At 44.0% G+C, this 22,888-nt stretch overlaps 1 protein-coding gene across 2 annotated transcripts in view; it reads right to left on the reverse strand.

The window, feature by feature from the left end:
• LOC121008884 (cytochrome P450 2W1-like) overlaps nucleotides 1-22,888 on the reverse strand; it is a 56,292-nt gene that overhangs the window by 16,604 nt on the left and 16,800 nt on the right. The window contains exon 2 of one of the 2 annotated variants that reach the window (XM_040441620.1): nucleotides 21,822-21,895. In XM_040441620.1, the coding sequence (XP_040297554.1) occupies nucleotides 21,822-21,827 (6 nt within the window). In that variant the 5' untranslated portion in view covers nucleotides 21,828-21,895. Of the gene's footprint in view, nucleotides 1-21,821; nucleotides 22,850-22,888 lie in introns of those variants that run through there. The other variant, XM_040441618.1, reaches the window with a different exon arrangement.

Here is a 22,888-nt window from a genome sequence, read left to right on the forward strand (position 1 = left end):
TCAGCAACACCAAAAGACCCGGAAGACCACGGAAAACAACTGTGGTGGATGACCGAAGAATTCTTTCCCTGGTGAAGAAAACACCCTTCACCACAGTTGGCCACATCAAGAACACTCTCCAGGAGGTAGGTGTATGTGTGTCAAAGTCAACAATGAAGAGAAGACTTCACCAGAGTGAATACAGAGGGTTCACCACAAGATGTAAACCATTGGTGAGCCTCAAAAACAGGAAAGTCAGATTAGAGTTTGCCAAACGACATCTAAAAAAGCCTTCACAGTTCTGGAACAACATCCTATGGACAGATGAGACCAAGGTCAACTTGTACCAGAGTGATGGGAAGAGAAGAGTATGGAGAAGGAAAGGAACTGCTCTTGATCCTAAGCATACCACCTCATCAGTGAAGCATGGTTGTGGAAATGTCATGGCATGGGCATGTATGGCTGCCAATGGAACTGGTTCTCCTGTATTTTTGATGATGTGACTGCTGATAAAAGCAGCAGGATGAATTCTGAAGTGTTTCGGCCAATATTATCTGCTCATATTCAGCCAAATGCTTCAAAACTCATTGGACGGCGCTTCACAGTGCAGATGGACAATGACCCAAAGCATACTGCAAAAGCAACCAAAGAGTTTTTTAAGGGAAAGAAGTGGAATGTTCTGCAATGGCCAAGTCAATCACCTGACCTGAATCCGATTGAGCATGCATTTCACTTGCTGAAGACAAAACTGAAGGGAAAATGCCCCAAGAACAAGCAGGAACTGAAGACAGTTGCAGTAGAGGCCTGGCAGAGCATCACCAGGGATGAAACCCAGCGTCTGGTGATGTCTATGTGTTCCAGACTTCAGGTTGTAATTGACTGCAAAGGATTTGCAACCAAGTATTAAAAAGTGAAAGTTTGATTTATGATTATTATTCTGTCCCATTACTTTTGGTCCCTTAACAAGTGGGAGGCACATATGCAAACTGTTGTAATTCCTGCACCGTTCACCTGATTTGGATGTAAATACCCTCAAATTTAAGCTGACAGTCTGCAGTTAAAGCACATCTTGTACGTTTCATTTCAAATCCATTGTGGTGGTGTATAGAGCCAAAAATGTTAGAATTGTGTCGATGTCCCAATATTTATGGACCTGACTGTAGGTCCTATGTTTCCCTTCCTTCCTATGTTTGTACTATGGAAAGTTACAACAGCAAGAACTTCTTACCGGTTGTTGTAACTAGATACAGGCAGCAGCTCTTTGTAAACTGACCGAAAAAGGTGAGGAAGGGAGTGCAGTGAGGAGCTCAGGCAGTAAGCAGGCTATGCTCTCCTCTCCACTGTAAGGACATGCCAGCTTTCTGTAGGAAAAGTAAATCTCTACAATGTGTGCATCTATATGTGTGTATATAATGTGTATGTATGCAGAGTGTATAATGCGTATATGCGTAGTATGTATTCTGTATGCATGCATATATCATATACATACCTCCCAGCATTTGCATCCCATTCGTAGGATACATTTTAGCCCATCCCCTGGTGTGTCTGGGTATGCCCACAAATCAACTGAACACTTTATGCATATACGAAAACACACCACCCACTTTGCAGAACATTTGCAGAATAATCCCATGAAAAACTGGACAGATGGGAGGTATGCATACAGCAGTAATTTATGGAACTGTATATGCATGCAATGTAGCTGTAATATATACAGTATATGTGTGTCATAGCAGTACTATGTACAGTCGTGGCCAAAAGTTTTGAGAATGAGACAAATATTAGTTTTCACAAAGTTTGCTGCTAAACTGCTTTTAGATCTTTGTTTCAGTTGTTTCTGTGATGTAGTGAAATATAATTTCACGCACTTCATACGTTTCAAAGGCTTTTATCGACAATTACATGACATTTATGCAAAGAGTCAGTATTTGCAGTGTTGGCCCTTCTATTTCAGGACCTCTGCAATTCGACTGGGCATGCTCTCAATCAACTTCTGGGCCAATTCCTGACTGATAGCAACCCATTCTTTCATAATCACTTCTTGGAGTTTGTCAGAATTAGTGGGTTTTTGTTTGTCCACCCGCCTCTTGAGGATTGACCACAAGTTCTCAATGGGATTAAGATCTGGGGAGTTTCCAGGCCATGGACCCAAAATGTCAACGTTCTGGTCCCCGAGCCACTTAGTTATCACTTTTGCCTTATGGCACGGTGCTCCATCGTGCTGGAAAATGCATTGTTCTTCACCAAACTGTTGTTGGATTGTTGGAAGAAGTTGCTGTTGGAGGGTGTTTTGGTACCATTCTTTATTCATGGCTGTGTTTTTGGGCAAAATTGTGAGTGAGCCCACTCCCTTGGATGAGAAGCAACCCCACACATGAATGGTCTCAGGATGCTTTACTGTTGGCATGACACAGGACTGATGGTAGCGCTCACCTTTTCTTCTCCGGACAAGCCTTTTTCCAGATGCCACAAACAATCGGAAAGAGGCTTCATCGGAGAATATGACTTTGCCCCAGTCCTCAGCAGTCCATTCACCATACTTTCTGCAGAAGATCAATCTGTCCCTGATGTTTTTTTTGGAGAGAAGTGGCTTCTTTGCTGCCCTTCTTGACACCAGGCCATCTTCCAAAAGTCTTCGCCTCACTGCGCGTGCAGATGCGCTCACACCTGCCTGCTGCCATTGCTGAGCAAGCTCTGCACTGGTGGCACTCCGACCCCGCAGCTGAATCCTCTTTAGGAGACGATCCTGGCACTTGCTGGACTTTCTTGGACGCCCTGAAGCCTTCTTAACAAGAATTGAACCTCTTTCCTTGAAGTTCTTGATGATCCTATAAATTGTTGATTGAGGTGCAATCTTAGTAGCCACAATATCCTTGCCTGTGAAGCCATTTTTATGCAACGCAATGATGGCTGCACGCGTTTCTTTGCTGGTCACCATGGTTAACAATGGAAGAACAAAGATTTCAAGCATCACCCTCCTTTTAACATGTCAAGTCTGCCATTTTAACCCAATCAGCCTGACATAATGATCTCCAGCCTTGTGCTCGTCAACATTCTCACCTGAGTTAACAAGACGATTACTGAAATGATCTCAGCAGGTCCTTTAATGACAGCAATGAAATGCAGTGGAAAGGTTTTTTTGGGATTAAGTTCATTTTCATGGCAAAGAAGGACTATGCAATTCATCTGATCACTCTTCATAACATTCTGGAGTATATGCAAATTGCTATTATAAAAACTTAAGCAGCAACTTTTCCAATTTCCAATATTTATGTAATTCTCAAAACTTTTGGCCACGACTGTATGTGCGTACTATAATGTATGTATATACTGTATATTGTTAAAGGTTTTGTCCAAAGATTTTTATTTATCCACAAGGTAGGTGATAAGTATCTAATTTTTGGCTATTTGGAGCCCACCGATTATAAGAATTTGTGTTCTCTCCATATGAATGGAGTATTGCCGGTTGGCCTGCCAATGAGAACAGCACTCTGTTATCTCCATCAGTCCCATAGAGTAGAATGGAGCAGCAGTGTGAATGATCTTGTGCCACTCCATTTATACGACAGGGCTAGCAAAGAATTCCTATTCTTGTGACTGTGAGGGTCCCCCACATATCACTTATCACCTACCCTGTGGATAGGTGCTAAATTTAAATCTTGGGACAAACCCTTTAAGTTATTTTATTTTATATAAGGGGGTAACAATGCAACTAATCCATGCCCCAGTTTCAGGTCTGCAATAAACATTTACTTCCCCTATATCAGTCATACATGGTCATAATAGCTTAGGAAATATCCTATAGTAGAAGAGGAGATGAGCTGTGGCGGCTGAGTATAGAAGGGAGCACCAGTGGTACCAGCAGCAGAGCTTACAACACTGTTGAAAGCAAATCTCTATTCCTCATGATAAAAAGCAGTTAGAAAGTTTATTTAGAAGTGAGGCTACAGTAAAAAAACAACAAGGTGGCCAAGTGAGATCCCTGCAAAATGGCAGCAAGCGGAGGTCTGATTACAAGACCAGCACATAGAAACATAGAAACATAGAATGTGTCGGCAGATAAGAACCATTTGGCCCATCTAGTCTGCCCAATATACTGAATACTATGGATAGCCCCTGGCCCTATCTTATATGAAGGATGGCCTTATGCCTATCCCATGCATGCTTAAACCCCTTCACTGTATTTGCAGCTACCACTTCTGCAGGAAGGCTATTCCATGCATCCACTACTCTCTCAGTAAAGTAATACTTCCTGATATTACTTTTAAACCTTTGCCCCTCTAATTTAAAACTATGTCCTCTTGTAGCAGTTTTTCTTCTTTTAAATATTCTCTCCTCTTTTACCTTGTTGATTCCCTTTATGTATTTAAAAGTTTCTATCATATCCCCTCTGCCTCGTCTTTCTTCCAAGCTATACATATTAAGGTCCTTTAACCTTTCCTGGTAAGTTTTATCCTGCAATCCATGTACCAGTTTAGTAGCTCTTCTCTGAACTCTCTCCAAAGTATCAATATCCTTCTGGAGATATGGTCTCCAGTACTGCGCACAATACTCCAAATGAGGTCTCACTAGTGCTCTGTAGAGCGGCATGAGCACCTCCCTCTTTCTACTGGTAATGCCTCTCCCTATACACCCAAGCATTCTGCTAGCATTTCCTGCTGCTCTATGACATTGTCTGCCTACCTTTTAGGCTACTTTCACACCTGTGTTTAGGTGCGGATCCGTCTGGTATCTGCACAGATGGATCCGCACCTATAATGCAAACGCTTGTATCCGTTCAGAACGGATCCGTTTGCATTACCATGAACAAAAAAAAATATCCAAACGGATCAGTTTTGACTTACTTTGAAAGCCAATGGGAGGCGGATCCGTTTTCAATTGCACCAGATTGTGTTAGTAAAAACGGATCCGTCCCCATTGACTTACATTGTGTGTCAGGACGGATCCGTTTGGCTCAGTTTCGTCAGACGGACATCAAAACGCTGCACGCAGCGTTTTGGTGTCCACCTCCAGAGCGGAATAGAGGCTGAACGGAGGCAAACTGATGCATTCTGAACGGATCCTTCTCCATTCAGAATGCATTGGGGCTGAACTGATCCATTTTGGGCCGCTTGTGAGAGCCTTGAAACGGATCTCACAGGCGGACCCAGAAACGGCAGTGTGAAAGTAGCCTAAGTCTTCTCATTGGGACAAAAGCATATTTTCTGGCCAAATGTCACCATGAAGTGTCTATAGATATTATACTCCATTATTTAAAGGGCATCTGTCAGCAATGTGGACACATATGAACATGGGTCCAACACAGATGCCTTCAGCTGCCAAGCGCACATGGAACAGGTCAACCAGTGTCATAGGTGCAAATCTGCTGACAGATGCCCTTTAAGAGTTTACATGAATCATTAAACAATTATATTGTCTATAAAACCATCTTGGATGACCTTTTTCTGAAATGTTCTGTTAAGAGTAGGGATGGGCGAATTCCAGTTTTAGAAGTTCGCGTTCGGCTTACCGCTGAATTGCGTTATGGATCCCGTCACCACTCCGTGGGATCCATAACGCTATACAGAGGTAACCCAACGCGAACTTCTAAAACACAAATTCGCTCATGCCTAGTCAAGAGCAATTAAATTGTTCCAAAACAACCCATAGCTCAATGACGATATTACAAAAGACACTCTTAGCAAGGCAAAACAAATGTACTCCAAAGCCTCATGCATGTCTCATAAGCATATAATGTTAGGCCTCTTTCACACTTGCGTTGTCCGGATCCGGCGTGTACTCCACTTGCCGGAATTACACGCCGGATCCGGAAAAACGCAAGTGTACTGAAAGCATTTGAAGACGGAACCGTCTTCTAAATGCGTTCAGTGTTACTATGGCACCCAGGACGCTATTAAAGTCCTGGTTGCCATAGTAGGAGCGGGGAGCGGGGGAGCGGTATACTTACAGTCCGTGCGGCTCCCGGGGCGCTCCAGAATGACGTCAGAGCGCCCCATGCTCATGGATGACGTGATCCATGTGATCACATGATCCATGCGCTTGGGGCGCCCTGACGTCACTCTGGAGCGCCCGGGGAGCCGCACGGACAGTAAGTACACTGCTTCCCCGCTCCCCGCTACACTTTACCATGGCTGCCAGGACTTTAGCGTCTTGGCAGCCATGGTAACCACTCTGAAAAAGCTAAATGTCGGCTCCGGCAATGCGCCGAAACGACGTTTAGCTTAAGGCCGGATCCGGATCAATGCCTTTCAATGGGCATTAATTCCGGATCCGGCCTTGCGGCAAGTGTTCCGGATTTTTGGCCGGAGCAAAAAGCGCAGCATGCTGCGGTATTTTCTCCGGCCAAAAAACGTTCCGTTCCGGAACTGAAGACATCCTGATGCATCCTGAACGGATTTCTCTCCATTCAGAATGCATTAGGATAATCCTGATCAGGATTCTTCCGGCATAGAGCCCCGACGACGGAACTCTATGCCGGAAGACAAGAACGCAAGTGTGAAAGAGCCCTTAGCATTTGATTATTAAAAAAATATATAATGACTTTTTTTCAATATCTGCCTTTAGACTTTGCGTGGTGAAGGACCACCATCCAGCCACAGGGCAGGCTGATGATTGGGGCATTGAACTGCAATTTTGTGCATACACTGTAGGCAGAGGTATTAAACCAGGTGAAATAAAGCCAGCTTCATCCCAATGTACAGGGATGCTGCACCTGAATGTGACAGCACTGACTAACTGTTATCTTGAAAATAGTGAGGAATTTAAACACAAAATATGTTAGAAATGTACCGTATTGAACTGTTTATTTATTCAGGGACTAAAAAAAATAAAAAAAAAATATTGTTACAAATATAAGTACAGCCAGGCTCGGACTGGCCCACAGGTATACAGGGCAATCCCCGGGGGGCCCCTGAGCAAAGTGGGCCCCTAGTCTCACACCCCCTGCACAAGTGGCACATAACACATTAGACTTACTGTACTACATACATATATTCAATGTACTGCACCTCCACCAGCCTATGTTCATATAAAAAACATTTTTTAGCATATAAAAAACATGTTAGATTATTTATTATATTTGAATGTATCCGTACAGTGGGCCCCCATAATAAATTTTACTGGTGGGCGCTAGGTACCCCAGTACAGCTGTCATTCAGAAATTATTTAGAACTTTTTCTTAATCTAAATTATTACATAATATCATAACCCCAAATCTAGGCTTAAAATAAAGCTATAACACAGCAATTCACAGGGAAAAATTACATCCTCATAGCAGTCAAAATTCACTATGAGAACTAGCAATATATTACTCCTCCTCTTTTCACTGAAAGAAGGTGCAGTCATGAATAAACCAGCTATAATAGCATAATGAACCATATACAGGTCCTTCTAAAAAAATTAGCATATTGTGATAAAGTTCATTATTTTCTGTAATGTACTGATAAACATTAGACTTTCATATATTTTAGATTCATTACACACAACTGAAGTAGTTCAAGCCTTTTCTTGTTATAATATTGATGATTTTGGCATACAGCTCATGAAAACCCCAAATTCCTATCTCAAAAAATTTGCATATCATGAAAAGGTTCTCTAAATGAGCTATTAACCTAATCATCTGAATCAACTAATTAACTCTAAACACCTGCAAAAGATTCCTGAGGCTTTTAAAAACTCCCAGCCTGGTTCATTACTCAAAACCGCAATCATGGGTAAGACTGCCGACCTGACTGCTGTCCAGAATGCCATCATTGACACCCTCAAGCAAGAGGGTAAGACACAGAAAGAAATTTCTGAACGAATAGGCTGTTCCCAGAGTGCTGTATCAAGGCACCTCAGTGGGAAGTCTGTGGGAAGGAAAAAGTGTGGCAGAAAACGCTGCACAACGAGAAGAGGTGACCGGACCCTGAGGAAGATTGTGGAGAAGGACCAATTCCAGACCTTGGGGGACCTGCGGAAGCAGTGGACTGAGTCTGGAGTAGAAACATCCAGAGCCACCGTGTACAGGCGTGTGCAGGAAATGGGCTACAGGTGCCGCATTCCCCAGGTCAAGCCACTTTTGAACCAGAAACAGCGGCAGAAGCGCCTGACCTGGGCTACAGAGAAGCAGCACTGGACTGTTGCTCAGTGGTCCAAAGTACTTTTTTCGGATAAAAGCAAATTTTGCATGTCATTCGGAAATCAAGGTGCCAGAGTCTGGAGGAAGACTGGGGAGAGGGAAATGCCAAAATGCCTGAAGTCCAGTGTCAAGTACCCACAGTCTGGACTGGTGTTGGTCCACTGTGTTTTATCAAGGGCAGGGTCAATGCAGCTAGCTATCAGGAGATTTTGGAGCACTTCATGCTTCCATCTGCTGAAAAGCTTTATGGAGATGAAGATTTCATTTTTCAGCACGACCTGGCACCTGCTCACAGTGCCAAAACCACTGGTAAATGGTTTGCTGACCATGGTATTACTATGCTCAATTGGCCTGCCAACTCTCCTGACCTGAACCCCATAGAGAATCTGTGGGATGTTGGGAAGAGAAAGTTGAGAGACGCAAGACCCAACACTCTGGATGAGCTTAAGGCCGCTATCGAAGCATCCTGGGCCTCCATAACACCTCAGCAGTGCCACAGGCTGATTGCCTCCATGCCACGCCGCATTGAAGCAGTCATTTCTGCAAAAGGATTCCCGACCAAGTATTGAGTGCATAACTGAACTTAATTATTTGAAGGTTGACTTTTTTTGTATTAAAAACACTTTTCTTTTATTGGTTGGATGAAATATGCTAATTTTTTGAGATAGGAATTTTGGGTTTTCATGAGCTGTATGCCAAAATCATCAATATTAAAACAAGAAAAGGCTTGAACTACTTCAGTTGTGTGTAATGAATCTAAAATATATGAAAGTCTAATGTTTATCAGTACATTACAGAAAATAATGAACTTTATCACAATATGCAAATTTTTGGAGAAGGACCTGCAATATATACACTCACCTAAAGAATTATTAGGAACACCATACTAATACGGTGTTGGACCCCCTTTTGCCTTCAGAACTGCCTTAATTCTATGTGGCATTGATTCAACAAGGTGCTGATAGCATTCTTTGGAAATGTTGGCCCATATTGATAGGATAGCATCTTGCAGTTGATGGAGATTTGAGGGATGCACATCCAGGGCACGAAGCTCCCGTTCCACCACATCCCAAAGATGCTCTATTAGGTTGAGATCTGGTGACTGTGGGGGCCATTTTACTACAGTGAACTCATTGTCATGTTCAAGAAACCAATTTGAAATGATTCGAGCTTTGTGACATGGTGCATTATCCTGCTGGAAGTAGCCATCAGAGGATGGGTACATGGTGGTCATGAAGGGATGGACATGGTCAGAAGCAATGCTCAGGTAGCCCGTGGCATTTAAACGATGCCCAATTGGCACTAAGGGGCCTAAAGTGTGCCCTGAAAACATCCCCACACCATTACACCACCACCACCAGCCTGCACAGTGGTAACAAGGCATGGTGTGTTCAATAAAAACATGGTAACATTTATTATTTGTGTGTTATTAGTTTAAGCCGACTGTGATTGTCTATTGTTGTGACTTAGATGAAGATCAGATCACATTTTATGACCAATTTGTGCAGAAATCCATATCATTGCAAAGGGTTCACATACTTTTTCTTGCAATTGTATGTATGTATGTGTGTATGTATGTATGTATGTATGTATGTGTGTGTGTATGTTCCGCGATCACTCAAAAACGCAACCATCGATTTCAACGAAACTTGGTATACACATCCCTTGCTACCTGGAAATAAATCTTGTGGGGGTCATACGCCCCTTCACAGCAGCTGCATGGAGTTTGTATTCTCCAACAATTTTTGCTACACACATATTGCTCTGTAACTCACAAACTCATCGATTAATTTACACTAAACTTGGTACACATATCACTTTCTATCTGGAAAACAATACTGGTACAGGTAAGTACATGCCGGTACACAATGAGTTTCTGTCTGTCCCGATGTCTGTCTGTCAGTGCGACATCATAGCCTATCATTATAAAAATTGTTGAGACCAAATGTCGTGCGACACATGTCGTTGTGTAGCCCTAGCATTAAAGGGGCAGGGCGCTGTGGAGGTCACTGTTAAAAGGGCGGGCACTGTGGAGTCACTATTAAAGAGGCGTGCACTACGGATGTTACTGTTAATGGGGCGGACACTGTGGAAGTCACTGTTAAGGGGGCAGGGGCCACTATTAAAGGGGCAACTGCTGTGGAGGTCACTGATAAGGCAGCAGGGTACTGTAAGGTCACTGTTAAGGGGACGGGCCCCTGAGGAGGTCACTGTCAAGGGAGTGGGGTGCTGTGAAACTCACTGTTAAAGGGGTGGGCTGCTTTGAAGGTCAAAGTTAAGGGGATTGGCTGCTGTGGAGGTCCCATTTTAAAGTGGCGTGGCACTGTGGGGAGGTCAGTGTTAAGGGGTGGGGGACTGTGGAGTTCACTGTTAAACGGACGAGGTGCTGCAACTGAAATTTGGCAATATACTGTATGTATAAAAAGAAGTCCCAAAAACACAAGTTACTCTGCAATCATCTGTAAATGCTGTATAGATTTGGTCATGCTGCTTAGGCCTGTTATAGGGGATACTGTCGATATCTTTTAACGACATCAAATTAAATGTAGGAGCACCGCGCACATCTACTTCAACTTTAATAAAATGATTTACCTTATTTTCTTCGTTTTCTTTGCAAGTCCTCCTCGCGGCTGTGAGTGTATCCGCTTGTGGAGTGGTTTAGTTTTTGTTATTTTTCTTATTCAGAGGGCTTCAGGGATTCTCCGCTGGTGATAAACAAAGTTCTTGTTGAAGTCTTTTTCAAAAGTCTTTTTCAAAGCTCGCCCCCGGCCGGTGGCACAGCTTTTGCTTTTGAATTTCGCTCGCTCTCACAAAGGTGAGCGGGTGACGTCACCAGAGCTACGGTTCCTCACAGGCACCAAAAAGAGGGAGTTCATCCAACGCGTTTCTAGCACTACGGTGCTCTTCGTCAGGGATTCTTCTAGGTGCCGTCTTTGTCTGTCTTTTATCAGCTGCGGTCCTTATCTGTTTAACCCTTACCCTGCTATAACATATTTAGTCAAACCCAAATAACTCAATTTCTTTATTTAACTCCCTTGGTTCCATTGAGTCCATGTTGAAGATCCACTGTGTCTCCTTTTTAGACATATATTTAATATAGTCTCCTCCACATATGTCCGCCTTGACTATTTCGACACTATAAAAGGAGGAGCCATCAAATTTACCTCTATGCCGTTCTTTATAATGCCTGGATAGAGGGTGATCGTCAGTTTTCTTTTTTATGTTATATAGGTGCTCGCTAATTCTCTTTTTCAATAACCTTTTGGTACGGCCCATATAGATCTTCCGGCATGGGCATTCTATGGCGTAGATGACCCCTTTTGTGTTACAGGATATATGGCCTTTTATCTGAAATGTATATGTACCACTTTTATTTTCTATGTCTGTCCGTTTTTTATTATGTGTCTGCCGGCATCCAGCACACTTTTTAAGGATAAAAGCCTGTCAGTGGGTTCTTTAGTAGTTTCTTATTGGTTATTGCTGCGCATTTTTTTGTTGGTGCAATTATGTTTCCAATATTAGCTGTAGGGCTGCACGATAAATCGAAAAAATAATCGAATCGCGATAATCGGCAAATGTGATATGGCGATTTGGCCGACCCGAAAATGCCGCGATTATATATGAAGGAGCCCCGCGCACATAACTGGCTTTGTGTGTAAAGTATTTTACTAGTGTGTGAAACAATCTCTCTCCTATTGATAACATGGCCAGCCTCTGTACTCACTGTCTCGATGAATGCACTGCAGCGACGAGCGTGAGCGAGCGGACCGGCCGGCGCGTGACTGACGTCACTTAATAACGCTCCTGCTTCCTGAAGTGGGAGGAGCGTTACTAAGTGATGTCAGTCACGCGCAGGCCGGCCAGCTCGCTCCCGCTCGCTGTAGTGCATTCATAGTGACACTGACAGTGAGTACAGAGGCGGCCATGTTATCAATAGGAGAGAGATTGTTTTACACACTAGTAAAATACTTTACACACAAAGCCAGTTATGTGCGCAGTTTAGGACACATGAGGGGACACATAGGGCCATGAGGGGGACCAGCATAAGATGCTATATGTCTTATGCTGCCCCCCCCATGGCCCTATGTGTCATAGCACACATCCCCCATAACAGCGTCCTCCACAGATCCTGCACAGATCCCCCATAACAGTGTCCTCCACAGATCCACCCCATAACACTGTTAGGATCTGGACTTGAACCCGGGACCTCTGCTGCATCTGGCGGTGCCTCTACTTGCTGAGCCACCTGAAATGCTGGACAGTTCCTTAGACAATTCCTTGAATGATCTTGTCTTGAATCTTGTTTGCCTTGTAGGAGCACCGCGCACATCTACTTAACTTCTATATGCTAAGGTAAGGGGGTACTATTTAAGGTCAACTTTAATAAAATGATTTACCTTATTTTCTTCGTTTTCTTTGCAAGTCCTCCTCGCGGCTGTGAGTGGATCCGCTTGTGGAGTGGTTTAGTTTTTGGTATTTTTCTTATTCAGAGGGCTTCAGGGATTCTCCGCTGGTGATAAACAAAGTTCTTGTTGAAGTCTTTTTCAAAAGTCTTTTTCAAAGCTCGCCCCTGGCCGGTGGCACAGCTTTTGCTTTTGAATTTCGCTCGCTCTCACAAAGGTGAGCGGGTGACGTCACCAGAGCTACGGTTCCTCACAGGCACCAAAAAGAGGGAGTTCATCCAACGCGTTTCTAGCACTACGGTGCTCTTCGTCAGGGATTCTTCTAGGTGCCGTCTTTGTCTGTCTTTTATCAGCTGCGGTCCTTATCTGTTTAACCCTTACCCTGCTATAACATATTTAGTCAAACCCAAATAACTCAATTTCTTTATTTAACTCCCTTGGTTCCATTGAGTCCATGTTGAAGATCCACTGTGTCTCCTTTTTAGACATATATTTAATATAGTCTCCTCCACATATGTCCGCCTTGACTATTTCGACACTATAAAAGGAGGAGCCATCTTGTTTGCTCCTCCCATGAACTTCCTGATTTAAGCCATGTCTCTGCACTTCCTGGTTGCCAGAATATTGTGCCTTTACCAGCCAATATCTTGCTCCTGTCTATCCTGCTGCCGACCGTATCTCTGCTATCATCCGTTACTGACATTTGGCTTGTTCCTCGACTACGCTCCTGCTTAATCCCAACCTGCACTATTCGTTACCGACTTTGGCTAGTTTCTCAACCACGCTTCTGCTTGATCCCTGCCTGCTATATCTGCTACTGGACCTTTGCTTGCTCATCTCCTGCTTGGGCTATCCTGAGGACTGCGACCTGGTAATAACACGCAGCAAAGTCCATCTCCACCATCAGGAGCTCTGGTGAATACCGGTTAGTACTTAGACCCCGCACTTCAGGTGAACCCGTGTCATCAGCCAGGGGGACCAGTGTGAATATCTGCTCCGCTGCTATAGCTACTGACCTCCGAGCCTGACTCCAGACCGTGACAGAATATTCTGGCCCAAAACATGGAGGCCGCTGTAGCAGCTGCTGTGGCTCCTTTCAGGGTGCAAATCTCTGAGTTGCAGGCATTTGGTGTTAACTACCAGGAAAAGTTAGCTGATTTACAAATTGAAGTGAAAGGGCTACAAGAAGACATCCTTGATCTGCATAGACAATTGCAGGACTTTCGTTCCCGCGATACTGCTGCCGTAGATACTAACGCACGAATGCCCCTACCACTCAAGTTTAATGGAGACCGTCACCATTACAGAGGTTTCCTTAATCAGTGTCGTATATACTTTCAGATGCAACCAGCTGCATTTACTTCTGACAGGAAAAGGTGCTGTTTATTATCAATCTCCTGAGTGAGGAAGCCTTAGCCTGGGCCTCCCCTTATGTGGAGAAAGATGATGTTATCCTGGATAATTTCAATAATTTTGTGGCTGCTATGAATCAAGTTTTCGAGGATCCTAACCGCTGCGCTACTGCTGAGGCAAAATTACACAAATTACGGCAGGGTAGACGCTCAGTTGCAGAGTACACCACGGAATTCCGACGTTGGATCTCAGATACCAATTGGAATCCAGCAGCACAAAAGAGTCAGTTCCGTCAAGGACTCTCTGAACAAGTAAAAGATGAGCTAGCCAGAGTAGAAAGTCCTGAAGACCTCGAGGCTTTTATTAAATTATGTATTCGAATTGATCAGAGGCTTACTGAAAGGAAAAAAGAGAGACTGGGAATCCTAGGCAGCAATGGTGACATGCGTTTTTCTACTAGTCAGTTTACTCCTAAGGGTCCAAGAGTTCTTCCGGATTCTGACAGTCCTGAACCTATGCAGGTGGATGCTATTAAAAGATCTATTACTACTCAGGAGAAAGAAAGACGACGTTCAGAAAACTTATGTCTTTATTGTGGAAACTCTGGACACTACGCAATTAATTGTCCCAATAAATTCAGAAGAACAATCGCGGCAACTGATGTTGTATCTGAACAAATAAACTCAATTTCTCAGTCTGTCTCTCCTTTGATCCAGGGAGCAAATAAAGTTAATTCTTTATCAACTCATTTTATCATCCCTATAAAGCTTATCGTTGAAGATGGTGAAATACCTTGTTCTGCTATGCTGGACTCAGGGGCTGGGGGAAACTTCATGGACATTGAATTTGCCCAAAATCATAACATTCAAATAAGAAATAAACTCAACCCTATTGATATGGAAACTGTGGATGGTTCACCCTTATCTTCAGGACCTGTTACCCATGAGACTGTTTCACTTAAACTCTGAATTGAGACTGACCATCAGGAGACTATCAGCTTTCAGCTGATCACATCACCCAAGTTCCCTATCATCCTGGGCATTCCTTGGTTCTCTATCCATAATCCCTCCATCAACTGGGAAACACGTTCCTTAAGTTTTACATCTGACCATTGCAAAACACATTGCACGGAAACTTATCAAATAAGCCCTCCACCAACCCTGGATTCACAAGCAGTTATGGTAACTACCCAATCATATGACAAGCTACCTCCACAATATCTTGAGTTTCGGGACGTTTGTGATAAAAAGAACGCCGATCAGCTGCCTCCTCATCGCTCTTATGATTGCCCCATTGAATTGCTTCCAGGGGCAGAAATACCCTTTGGTCGCCTTTTTTCTTTATCCGAACCTGAACTGAAGGTGCTCCGGGAGTGGCTTAATGAGAATCTGGAGAAGGGTTTTATCAGACACTCCACCTCTCCTGCTGGGGCAGCCTTGTTCTTCGTGGAGAAAAAGGACTCAACCCTGCGTCCGTGTATCGACTACAGAGATTTAAACAGGATCACAATTAAAAATCGCTATCCACTCCCACTGATTCCAGAAATGCTCGAGAGACTCCGCTCCGCCAAGCTCTTTACCAAATTAGATTTACGGGGGGCATACAACCTTGTCCGCATTCGACCTGGAGATGAATGGAAAACTGCTTTCAGAACCAGATATGGACATTTTGAGTCTTTGGTCATGCCCTTTGGACTGTGCAATGCTCCCGCAACCTTTCAACATTTTATTAATTATGTTTTCCGAGATTTGCTGGATCAGTTTGTAATAGCCTATTTGGATGATATTCTAATTTTTTCTGATAATTTGGAAGAACACCACAAGCATGTCTGTATTGTCTTCGAGAGACTAAGGCAGAATCAACTTTACATCAAACTAGAAAAATGCGAGTTTGAACAAAGTCAGATCCAGTTCTTGGGTTACATAATTTCTTCTGAAGGGGTAAGCATGGATCCCGATAAGATCAAAGCAGTGGTGGATTGGCCTGTCCCTAGGAATGTTAAGGAGATACAACGATTTGTTGGATTTGCCAACTTTTACAGGAGATTTATAAGGAATTTCTCTAAGGTAATAGCTCCAATTACACAGATGACAAAGAAAGGAATACCCTTTTTGTGGTCACCTGAGTCACAGGCTGCCTTTAGTAAACTAAAGACTCTCTTCACTACTGCACCAGTACTGGTACATCCAGATCCTGAACTACCTTTCATCGTAGAAGTTGATGCTTCAGATGCTGCTGTGGGAGCTATCCTTTCTCAGCGAATTGGAGAAAAAATGCAGCTTCATCCTTGTGCCTATTTCTCTCGACTGATGTCTCCAGCCGAGAAGAATTATGACATTGGAAACAAGAAGCTGCTGGCAATTAAGCAAGCATTTTCTGAGTGGAGGCATCTGCTGGAAGGGGCTAAGCACCCTGTAACCGTTCTCACGGATCACAAAAATTTTGAATTTATTCGTTCTGCCAAGAGGTTGTCATCTAGACAAGCACGTTGGACCCTATTCTTCTCGAGGTTTAATTTTGTTATCTTGTACCGCCCTGGGTCAAGGAATGGTAAGGCTGATGCCCTGTCACGGATGTTGTCTGGGCCTCTCCAGGAAAGAAACTCTGAATGTACAATCCTGCCTCAAAAGAACTTTCTAGGGGCCATGAGTTCTAAGACCTTTCTTAATCTTCTCAAGGAGGGGTATGAGAATGACCCACTTCTTAATCATCCTCCTAAAGACTTTAACCTCAAGTACAGCAACAGTTTTTGGACTCAAGCGCATTGCCTCTATGTACCTGAATCAGTTAGAGTAGAAGCCCTCAGGTTGGTTCACGACTCTAAACTTGCTGGTCATTTTGGAGTTTCTAAAACAGAGGAACTCTTATCACGTTCCTTTTGGTGGCCTGGGTACAAGAAAGATGTCAAGAGTTATGTGGCTTTGTGTCGAACCTGTGCTCGCAATAAGACACCCCGATCTTCTCCTCTGGGGTTACTTCAACCACTGCCTGTTCCATCAAGACCATGGGGGTCAATTTCTATGGACTTTGTGGTCGACCTTCCCCTTTCTAAAGGGATGACCATCATCCTGGTAGTTGTGGACCGTCTCACTAAAATGGCTCATTTTATTCCAATTAAGGGGGTACCCTCTGCCGAACATACTGCAGAAGTAATGGTCCGGGAAGTTTTTAAACTACATGGAATTCCTGATGATGTGGTGTCTGACAGAGGAGTACAGTTTACCTCTAAATTTTGGAGAAGTTTTTGCTCAGCGTTGGGTGTAACAATTAATCTGTCCTCAGCTTTTCATCCACAGTCTAATGGTCAGACCGAGAGGACCAATCAAACTTTGGAGCAATACCTTCGATGTTTTGTGAGTTATCTTCAGGATGATTGGGTGGACTACCTTCCTACGGCACTTCCCAAAGCCCCTTTTTCCTAAACACTGGGTATCATCCAGTTTTTATTCCAGATCCATCTATTTCAACTCCATATCCTGTTGTTACCAACAGATTAACTTCATTACAGGAGATCCAGGAGAAATTGACGGATACATTGAAGGAGGCTCAGGAATATTACAAGAAGGCTGCTGACAGACATCGGAGATCAATCCCCATCCCCACCTTTCACGTAGGTGACAAAGTTTGGTTATCTACCAAAAATTTGAAGGTTCAGGTTCCATGTGCTAAGTTGGGTCAAAAGTTTGTGGGACCTTTTGAGATTTCTGCTCAAATCAACCCGGTCACTTTTCGCCTAAAACTTCCCGACAATATGAGGATTCACCCTGTTTTTCATGTATCGCTACTCAAAACGTTTCATGAAAATACTTTTTATGGAAGAATTCATCCTCCTCCTCCACCTGTTGAAGTACAGGGTGAAGAAGAATTTGTGGTGGAAAAAATTCTTGACTCCAGGATCTTTCGGAACAAATTACAATATCTGGTTCAATGGGAAGGATATGGGCCAGAAGAAAACTCTTGGGAGCCTGATGAGAATGTTCATGCCCCTAGATTAACAAAGGAATTCCACCAGAGGTTTCCTCACAAACCTGGCCCTAAGACATCCAGGGGATGTCCTGGTAGGAGGGGAGTACTGTTAGGATCTGGACTTGAACCCGGGACCTCTGCTGCATCTGGCGGTGCCTCTACTTGCTGAGCCACCTGAAATGCTGGACAGTTCCTTAGACAATTCCTTGAATGATCTTGTCTTGAATCTTGTTTGCCTTGAACCTTGAACTCTTTGCTCCTCCCATGAACTTCCTGATTTAAGCCATGTCTCTGAACTTCCTGGATGCCAGAATATTGTGCCTTTACCAGCCAATATCTTGCTCCTGTCTATCCTGCTGCCGACCGTATCTCTGCTATCATCCGTTACTGACATTTGGCTTGTTCCTCGACTACGCTCCTGCTTAATCCCAACCTGCACTATTCGTTACCGACTTTGGCTAGTTTCTCAACCACGCTTCTGCTTGATCCCTGCCTGCTATATCTGCTACTGGACCTTGGCTTGCTCACCTCCTGCTTGGGCTATCATGAGGACTGCGACCTGGTACTAACACGCAGCAAAGTCCATCTCCACCATCAGGAGCTCTGGTGAATACCGGTTAGTACTTAGACCCCGCACCTCAGGTGAACCCGTGTCATCAGCCAGGGGGACCAGTGTGAATATCTGCTCCGCTGCTATAGCTACTGACCTCCGAGCCTGACTCCAGACCGTGACAAACAGCGTCCTCCACAGATCCTCCATAACAGTGTCCTCCACAGATCCCCCACAACACAGCGTCCTCCACAGATCCACCCCATAACAGCGTCCTCCACAGATCCACCCCATAACAGCGTCCTCCACAGATCCACCCCATAACAGCGTCCTCCACAGATCCACCCCATAACAGCGTCCTCCACAGATCCACCCCATAACAGCGTCCTCCACAGATCCACCCCATAACAGCGTCCTCCACAGATCCACCCCATAACAGCGTCCTCCACAGGTCCACCCCATAACAGCGTCCTCCACAGGTCCACCCCATAACAGCGTCCTCCACAGATCCACCCCATAACAGCGTCCTCCACAGATCCACCCCATAACACAGCGTCATCCACAGATCCCCCACAACACAGCGTCCTCCACAGATCCACCCATAACAGCGTCCTCCACAGATCCACCCCATAACAGCGTCCTCCACAGATCCACACCATAACAGCGTCCTCCACAGATCCACCCCATAACAGCGTCCTCCACAGATCCACCCCATAACAGTGTCCTCCACAGATCCACCCCATAACAGCGTCATCCACAGATCCCCCACAACACAGCGTCATCCACAGATCCCCCACAACACAGCGTCATCTACAGATCCCCCACAACACAGCGTCATCCACAGATCCCCCACAACACAGCGTCATCCACAGATCCCCCACAACACAGCGTTATCCACAGATCCCCCACAACACAGCGTCATCCACAGATCCCCCACAACAGTGCCATCCACAGATCCCCCACAACACAGCGTCATCCACAGATCCCCCATAACACAGCGTCATCCACAGATCCCCCACAACAGTGCCATCCACAGATCCCCTCCATAACAGTGCCATCCACAGATCCCCTCCATAACAGTGCCATCCACAGATCCCCCACAACAGTGCCATCCACAGATCCCCCACAACAGTGCCATCCACAGATCCCCCATAACAGTGCATCATCCACAGATCCCCCATAACAGTGCATCATCCACAGATCCCCCATAACAGTGCCATCCACAGATCCCCCATAACAGTGCCATCCACAGATCCCCCATAACAGTGCCATCCACAGATCCCCCATAACAGTGACATCCACAGATCCCCTATAACTATGTCATACCCAGCCGCGTCAGCGGCTCATATGGGAAAATCCAAGCAAATAGACCTCTAGCACAATTCCCTTAAAATATCGCATCGCATAGCGTTATCGCAATTTTTAGGGCCCTAATCGCAATCGCACAAAATTCCCATATCGTGCAGCCCTAATTAGCTGCCTTCCTATATACAAATGCTGGTACATCTGGTATCAATTCTCCAATCCATTTGTCTTCCCTCAGTATATCCCAATGTCTACCCACTATTTTCCTGAACATATGTGTTTGAGAATTAAAGGGGATTATGATTGGTGGTATTTCTTTACTCCCATATTTATCCCCCTCCACTCCCTTTGTATCCCTATTGCTACCCCCCAATAGTTGTGTTCTTTCCAACATCCTAATTTCCCCCTTCTGCACTGTTCATTTATTCATTTCATAACCTTTGTCCTCAAATTTATTCTGCAGTTTTTCAGCCTCCTTATCATATTCTGTGACATCTGTGAAGTTTCTCCTTAGGCGCATAAATTGGCTTCTAGGGATGTTATCTAGCCACCGGGGGAGATGGCAGCTAGTTCGTGATATATAACTGTTGGAATCCGTGGGTTTTTCGTAGGTTTTTGTTAAAATTTTATTCTTTTCCACATAGATTGTAAGATCCAGGAAGTTAACTTCTTTAAAACTATAGTTTGGGGTGAACTCCAAATAAAACTCATTTTTATTAATGTCCTCTAAAAACATATTTAAAGTTAGTTCACCACCCCTCCAAATAAATACCACAATATCAATAAAACGCCGCCAGAGGACGAGGCCCGCCCGGAGCTCCCCAATGGGGTGGATAAATTCTTCTTCCCACCTTCCTACGTATAAATTTGCGAATTCCGGTGCGAACCTCGTCCCCATCGCGGTCCCCCACGTCTGGAGGTAAAATTTGTCTTTAAATCTAAAAATGTTTTTTGTAAAATAAATAAAATACACTCCCCTATAAAGTCTATCTGAATATTCGATAGATTTTCCTGCTGTTCTAGGAAGTGTTTGGCTGCTGCGCAGCCTTTTTCATTTTCAGTGATGGTATATAGGGACTTAACATCAAGGGTCCCTATGATATCCCCTTCAATCCACATGATGCCTTCCAGTATCTGCAGTATGTGTTTAGTGTCCTTCAGATATGCATATAAATTTTGAGCACATGGTTGCAGATACTGGTCAACATACCTGGATAGAGCGCTGGTTAGGCATTCTACCCCGGAGACTATGGGTCTCCCAGGTGGTTTATTTATGTCCTTATGGATTTTCAGATTTTGGTAGAATATAGCCATTTTGGGATGTTTGATGTTGATAAATAAACTTTCCTGCTTGTTTAGAATCCCTTCTTTACATGCATTCTGGACTAAAAGTTGTAGTTCTTTCTTATACCTCTCTGTCGGATCATCCCTTAAAACTTTATAGGTTTTACTATCATTTAATATTTTCAATGCCTCTTCTTCATAGTCTTTTTTATCCAATATTATTATCCCCCCCCCCCCCTTATCTGCAGGGCGGATGATTATATTGTTGTTTTTCTGCATATTAATCATAGCTTCCCTTTCTGCCTTGGTCACATTACCCATATATTTCCTCCTTTTGTATTCATTCATTTTTGTGTTCATTTTTCTGATGTCCCTCGTTACCAGGTTAGAAAACATATTTAGGGGTACTGAGTATTCATTTATTGGGTCGAAGCGGGATTTCGCTTTTAAATTCGTGTGTTTGAATGTTTCGCCTTCATCTTTCCTTTCACCTTCTTCTACATTTTCCCTCTGCTTATTATTGCCTTTGTTTTTGTTATTATTATTTTTTTCCTTTTTTAGATGGTATTTTATTAGGGCTAATCGTCTTGCAAATTTTCTCACCCCATCTTTTAGCGACACACACAAACATACGGTAGATGAAATATACCCGTGCGAAGCCGGGTCCTTCTGCTAGTATATATATAAGAAGACATGTTAAGAAAAAGTCCTATAATAATAATAATAATAATAAGTAATATGACACAATAAGTTATATTATATAACAATACACATAATAATATAACATAAAAATGCAGGGCATTAACAATGCAACGTAAGGCAAGTATTTACAAAGTTTTAGAAAGTTTTGACTTTACTGTACCTTCATCAGAGAGAGGTCCTGTCGTCTGATGTCCAATAAGTGCAGGTTTCCTATAAGAGGTAGTGGTGCTGGACCTGGAGGTAAATTATATGGTGACTTCTTACTTCTAGTAAGAAAGTGCACCGAGAAAATTACTATTAGCAATATACTCAGTGCCAGACTTATGGATAAAGACTCTGTTATGAAAGTGAACAAATTAGCCATTTTTGGTCTTGAGTCTCCCCGAGGTCGATACTGGTCTTGGAAGCAATATGTTTTGTGACTTTATATAGAGATGAAGAAGAAGGAGGAGATTCAGTTATAAAGAAATGTGATGAATTATAAAAAAAATCATGACACTTTATATATATATTATTACCGTATGATGTTTTACAGTATACACAAGTCAATGAGTAACTCCTCCTGAACGGGCTGCAATGACTCATTTATCACTGTTTATTACTTTTCACTTTTACCCAGACATAATTTCCACATCTCTATTTGTAGTTTATACTACACCAGAAAAATGCCATAGGCTATTAGTGTCTCTAAGATGATGACATACAACCGTCCCCCAGAAAGGACTGAGCACTTGGACCCTTAATATCAGGCAGCCTAACTGCCAGGGTATTGGTTAGAGCAGCTGCTATGTGGCCCAACTGCTCCTGAGAAATTACCCTTCAGTGTAAGGGCTCATGGTGGAGTGAGCACGCATCACACAGGAACTCCCGCCACGAGACTGAGACTAACCATGCCGGCCCTCTCCAGAGTCCTCTGAGGGCACCAATGGTGAGGACAAGAAAAGGGTCCCTTGCTGGGACTCGCTTAGCTGGGACTTTGGCGGAACAAGGCGGCATACAGCGCTGCTTTGCAGCGGGAGCGGCTCAGGACGTGACCCCTGCAAGCCGCAATCCAGACGTCGCACCTTTCTGCCCGGCCCAGCAGGCCATCGCGACTCTGCCACCCGCGGAATCAAGAGCTGATTCGGTGAGACATACCTCCACACCTCCGTAATCCCGCTGAATCCTCTACCACAGCGCTCCTCCACCTGGCCGCCGCCATCTTGGGGTGGTGGCTCGGCTTCACAG

This window comes from Bufo bufo, chromosome 7 (genome assembly GCF_905171765.1).
Source record: "Bufo bufo chromosome 7, aBufBuf1.1, whole genome shotgun sequence".
NCBI lineage: Eukaryota > Metazoa > Chordata > Amphibia > Anura > Bufonidae > Bufo > Bufo bufo.